Below are 6,094 nucleotides of genomic sequence, written 5' to 3'. Positions count from 1 at the left end.
CAGAGCTTTGTCCAGAGATGTGTTCATTTCACATGAAGTACTACCGTCGTCTTGCTGAACTGTATCCACCATGAGTGTGATATTGTATGGAGTCCAGCAGATAAAGAAAACTGCCACCACAGCTATAATGACTTTGAAAGCTCTCTGCTTTTGGAGGCCTTGGGTGCCACACCACAGCTGCCACAGGATGCAGGAGTAGCAGAAGACCAGGACAGCTGAAGGGAGCAGAAAGCCCACTGCGTGGTACAAACCTCGTGCTGCTAGTTTTAAGGTGGAAGAGTACTGGAGACCAAATTTATAATAATTGCAAACACACTCGTCTCTCTTTTGTCTGACATCTGTCACAACTTCTAAAAAGATCCAGTCAGGGATGGAGAGGAGCATAGACAGCAACCACACCATCAAGCAGCTGGCCTGAACGACCCAGGCCTTCCTGCGAGTGTACATCTGAGTAGCGTGGACAATGGACAGGTAACGGTCCAAACTGATGCAGGCCAGGAGAAAAATCCGACAGTAGACGTTGATCTTAAAAAAAAAGGGAACTCAGTTATAGAGAACTTGTTGCTTTTTCAGCTTTTCCTTTTGTTCACATCTTACCGTAAAAAACAGTTCCAGAAATTTTGCAGAGTGAGTTATCAAAAGTCCATCCTTTCTCATTAGCAGACTGTGCAGCCCAGAGGGGCAGAGTCACCAGCATGAGGTTATCTGCAATCCCCAGGTGAAGGATGAAGGTGTCTGTCACGCTCCAGGTCTTCCTGCTCTGAAACAGGACTCCCAGCAGCAATCCATTTCCCAGAATACCCACAACAAATGCCAACGAGTACAGGACTGTGATGAAGACGGATTCAAAACTCATCCTCTCGGTCAAGTCACAAATATCTCCTTCTTAACAATAGTTGTCATCAAAAGAATAATTGGCATTTTTTAGGTCATCTATCAGGTCATTCAAGACAAAGTAGTTTTTATACTCAGTGTCCTCCATCATAGACAAACAGAATGTTTTACATTATTTTTTAGAAGTTAGAACAGAAACTAAAATGTTTATATTTTACATTTTTATTTTTAGTCTTTAAAATGGTCATTTTGGGGCCAACAACTCCAAGTTCTTTTTTAGACATAATGTAATTTCTAACATCTATGATGTGTTTAAAACAATTTGTAAAACAAAGTGAAAAAGCTCAAATTTTTATTTTGCTACTTAAGCTGTTAATTAACTTCTTAATAAAATTATACAACTTTTTTCGGACTGATTAATAAATAGTCCATTTGCAGCAACTTAAAGACCCAGTTAAGAATTTGGATGAAACTTTGTTGCTTCCCTCCCAAACAAAAAAATCTGAGAACAGGAAGAGAAAATGGTGCTTGTATCTAAGAAGAAGTGTGATTTTTCACTTTTTCCAAGACCCATGGGGACAAAATATAAATTAACATTAATATCATAAAAGCAAAATAAAAGTTTGTCAACGTAAATGCTTAAATAAATGAGCAAAATAGTGATACACCAACAAGCTACAAAGCACATTTTATCTTACTACTACTGGGAATGCTGGGAAACTACTACTACTAATGCTGGGAAAAATGTATTTAGCCAAGTTTATTCATTTTTGTAGCTACTTTTGGTGCAGAAAGATGAAGTCTTTCACTGTCCTAGCTGGGGACAGGCGGGGTACTTCAGTCCATTATAAGGTCAAAGCAGCATGTTCACCCACACAATGGTCAGTTTAAAATTACCATGTAATTTAACATGCATGTTTTAAAAAATCATAACAAAGCTGGACAATCAAAGAAACTCCACACATGCAAAGAGAGAACATCCAAACTACACACAAAAAGACCAGATTAACCCTCAGAGATGTTCTTAATGTGAAGTGACCAACATCAGAATATAATGTATTTTAGTCATATGTCACAATAGATAATATTTAGGATAATGTATAGATTATAGCAAAATGAAAGAAAAGTTCTTTCAAATTAAGACTAATGTTTATATATGACCTTTTATTTGTCTTATGACAACTTCTCTAAAATTATGGTATGAAGTATTAAAATAAAAAAAACTCACCAAATTCTACTTCTCTAATGTTGTGGGTCACACAAGCATAGAGCACAAAATGAGCTTATCTGTGATTTAGTTTTGCTTCGTAAAGGAATTCGAAACAAGACAAAACCAACAAAATGCTATAGTAAATAAGTAATATGAGAATTTGTTTACCTTTTTTTTTATTTCATACCCATCTTGTTCCATGCAGGGTTGATGCAGACTTTCCCAGACTTAATTTTGTGAGGGAGGTGGACCATCACAGTTCACCCGTCCATGAAAAGACCTAAAGTGGTGCTTGAAAGTTTGTGAACCCTTTAAAATGTTCTATATTTCTGCATAAATATGATCCAACACATTTTCAGATTTTCAGACAAGTCCTAAAAGTAGATAGCGAGAACCCATTTAAACAAATGAGACAAAAATATTATAGTTTGTCATTTATGTATTGAGGAAAATGATCCAATATTACATATTATTTATATAAATTAACAACAACGACAACAAAAAAAATAATCAATACTAACATGAAATATTACTATACTAATAAACAACATAAAACACAGATCCTGACAGTATCCTCCCTCTCAAGGACAGCACCAGAAGTCCCAAACCAAAATATACACTAACAGGAGGGAGGTGGGAAGAATCAGGACAAAGGGAAATAACAATAATAATAATAAAAACCTTTCAAGACATAATGCCCGAGAACACACAAGAGTTCACAAACTAGTCCAAATCAGACCAGGACAACAGCCCAGGAACTGTCCAGGCTGTTGTGTATGTCAAGCAGCCATGGTGTGAGAAGCTGGGTTCACCATGGACAGGCCGCATAGAGACAAACAACCATTCACTCCTACAATTTAGAGTTACCAATCAGCCTAACATGCATGTTGTTGTTCTGCAGGAGGAAAGTACCCGGAGTAAACCCATGCACAGAGATAACATGCTAACTCCTCAAGCCTCTGTGGAATTAAATCCAGCAACCTTCTCTCTGAGAGACAACAGCTCTACTAACTGTGCTGCCCCGATACAACCAGCTTTGTTAAAATGCGCCATGTTTTACCTTTTTAGTATTTATTTTATAATTGGTTGCATTTTATTTAGAGACAGATACTAAACCAAATGGGTAAAAGATCAAAATTTTGTTTGAATTTCACCAGAGGTCATTTTGAAAGTGAGTTACTGGTAAATTTGAAAAAAGGACCTGTGACAAGTCCTGAAAATCACCTGGTGCCAAACCATGAAAAGCAATTTATTCTCACGTTTTCTTGTGTCTGTTCAGAGCTGGGGAGGAAAATAGAAAGAGAACCACTGCTAAATTGCCTTTTGCAGGTCTAAGTAGAAGAAATGTCAGAATAAACTGTTTCACTTTCAATTTTACGACTGCCTTCTGCTGCTGGCAATATAAATACAACAAAAATTCCTGCTGGGATAAAAACACTTCTGCTGCCAAGACTCAACCGGTCCTCTAAGCTTTAAAATGTCAACATGAGTAAAGATGTGTTTAAATAAAGGGAACGTTCTCAGTTAGCTACTTTTGAGGGAAATTCCATGTTCAGTGATTTTACAGACAAGGAACAAAATACATCTTTTGTCTAGTACTTTCCTACGGTAGCCCTGAGGTGTAAATGAACAACATTTCAAAAAACAAAATTAAATTTGAAGAAAAAAAAAAAAAAAACATAACAAAAACATTAACATTTGAAAAAAAAATGAATTGCATTAAACCAAACCGTAAGTGATTTTTTTTACTTCATTAACAATATAGAACAACGTACAGTAACAAGATACAAATACAAACTCTTGTGTAGGGTGTGAGGCCCATGTACCATTTGTTCAGTTGCTTTTTAATTGAGAATCTAAAAAAAAAAAAAAACACAATTTATGGTTTGGCTTCAGGTAATTCCGTGTTATCAAATGCAATTCCGTTTGTTTTTTGTTTTTTTTTCAAATGCAAATCTTTTTTCCCCCATTCATTCAACCTTTATTTAGATAGGTTAATTCCATTGAGCCTCGAGGACTCATTTACAAGAGACCCGATTTCAACAAAGAATGATGACAACAATGGAGAAAAACGACAACAAGAGACAATTTTAAAAGAATACAAATTTATTAATTTTTTTTTTTTTTTACAAATTAAAATAAGATGGCAAAAAAGTTGCAAGCAGCAGCTAGATTATAAGGCAAATGTAGAAAACTTAAAACCGGAACATATCTGCATTGGTCCTTGCTAGGAGTCCAACAGATTCTTAAAACCACATAGAGAGATCAAGGTCGAGAGATTCAGATCTTTTTATAAGATATTCCAGGAAACCGGAGCGGAGTAGGAGCCAAGTTCAGTCTGCACTGAGGGAACACTGCAGGTAATAATATCCTGAGAGTGCACGCTGTAGATGCACTCACGCAATTTTTTCAAACGCAATTCTATTTTTTTCTAACGTAATTCAGTTTTTTTTTTTTAAAGTTAATTCCGTTTTTTCAAAGGTAGTTCAGGTTTTTTCAAACGCAATTCCGTTTTTTTTTTCAAACGTAATTCAGGTTTTTTAAAGGCAATTCCGTTTTTTCAAAGGTAATTCCATCCATCCATCCATTATCTTTTACCCGCTTCTTCCATTTTGGGTCATGGGGGTTGCCGGTGCCCATGTCCAGCATACGGGGTACACCCTGGACAGGTCGCAAGTCCATCACAGGGACACATAGAGACAAACGAAACAAACAACCATTCACTCTTTCACTCACACCTAGGGACAATTTAGAGTTACCAATCAGTCTAACATGCATGTTTTTGGTCTGTGGGAGGAAACCGGAGTACCCGGAGAAAACCCACGCATGCATGGAGAGAACATGCAAACTCCACCCAGAAAGGCCCCTGGACCGGGGTTTGAACCAAGGACCTGCTCGCTGAGAGGCAGCAGCTCTATCAGTTGCGCCACCGTGCTGCCCCTAATTTTCACCAAACAATTCCAAATGCATCAGTTAATCACTTGTTCACTTGATTTGTGCTGCAACACATGAGAAATTTTAATTTTAGTAATCCCTTAAATTCTGGACATCCCTCATAAAGGACAAGTTTTCAAGTTGTTGTATAGAAAATGGTCCTTCTTCAGAGTTGACAGGTCTGTTTGAATCTCTGTAACTGAAAATAAGGTACTAAGAGTCTCAGGTGAGCGCCAGCTGAAGTCTCAATGTATCTCAGATGCAGGACAATTAAATCGCACCACTGCAGTGCTGCAGCCAGTCTCCAGGATGGGCTGTTTGACAAAGATTAAATCGAAGATAGGTTGACTCCTTGTTCTTTTAGCTTCACAGAGGAAACACATGAATGAAAGCTCAGCTTCCTGCAGCAGCTCTCAGACTCTTGTCTTTCTACAAGCTAAACCAATGCTGTCAAAATATGGGTTTGTAGTCATTTAATGGTTTCTGACGGAGTTTGTGTTGTCATTACGCCCTTTAGTTATAGCATATTTGTAATCTAACCTACAATAGATGGGTTGTTTATTCCTGCCTTTATTGTGGACGAGATGTTGAAAAGTTTGAAGACCACTGATCCACTCTCATCTAGATCCTTTTGAAAACTTGGAGCAGGCCAAAGTCCTGCCTCCTCCCCAAGCACATCACACGTTCATGGGTGGAGACCCCATCCCTTTCCTTCAGCTTTCATTGACGTTTTGTGGAAATTTATTCTTGGCATGTATCCGTGTTGTAAAGTAAACATATGCTTATCAAACAAAAATCCCAGAGTGTATATGTAACAATAGATCATTTCTATAAACTGCTACTTTTGTATCCTATTTCACTGTGGGGTGAGGGGGGTCAGCTTCCTCTCTAAATCTTGACGACTTCAACGCAGCCAGCAGGTCTGAACAGGAACAAGCAATGGAAACAGAAACCAAGACGCCAACTTCATTCAAGGAGAACAAAATGTGTTTAAAGTGTACAAAATATCTGAGAGTTTCCACATCTTCTTTGAAAGCACTAAAAGTAAACCAGACTTCCATGAACTGTTGTTTATTAAGCATTCTCTATCAGTGGTGTTGAACTGTAACATAAAAA

General features: G+C 37.5%; 1 protein-coding gene across 1 annotated transcript in view; it reads right to left on the bottom strand.

The window, feature by feature from the left end:
• The window catches only part of LOC119409687 (C-X-C chemokine receptor type 3-like), a 4,342-nt gene extending 2,044 nt beyond the window's left edge, over positions 1–2,298 (bottom strand). The window contains exons 1-3 of the mRNA XM_037676588.1: positions 2,232–2,298; positions 608–882; positions 10–525 (exon numbers count right to left, since the gene is read on the bottom strand). Of these exons, the coding sequence (XP_037532516.1) occupies positions 10–525; positions 608–882; positions 2,232–2,298 (858 nt within the window). The remainder of the gene's footprint in view (positions 1–9; positions 526–607; positions 883–2,231) is intronic.
• Between the last annotated feature and the right edge of the window lie 3,796 nt (positions 2,299–6,094).

This window comes from Nematolebias whitei, chromosome 5 (genome assembly GCF_014905685.2).
Source record: "Nematolebias whitei isolate Nwh7 chromosome 5, NemWhi1, whole genome shotgun sequence".
Lineage (NCBI taxonomy): Eukaryota > Metazoa > Chordata > Actinopteri > Cyprinodontiformes > Rivulidae > Nematolebias > Nematolebias whitei.
This window is presented reverse-complemented; position numbering and strand designations above follow the sequence as displayed.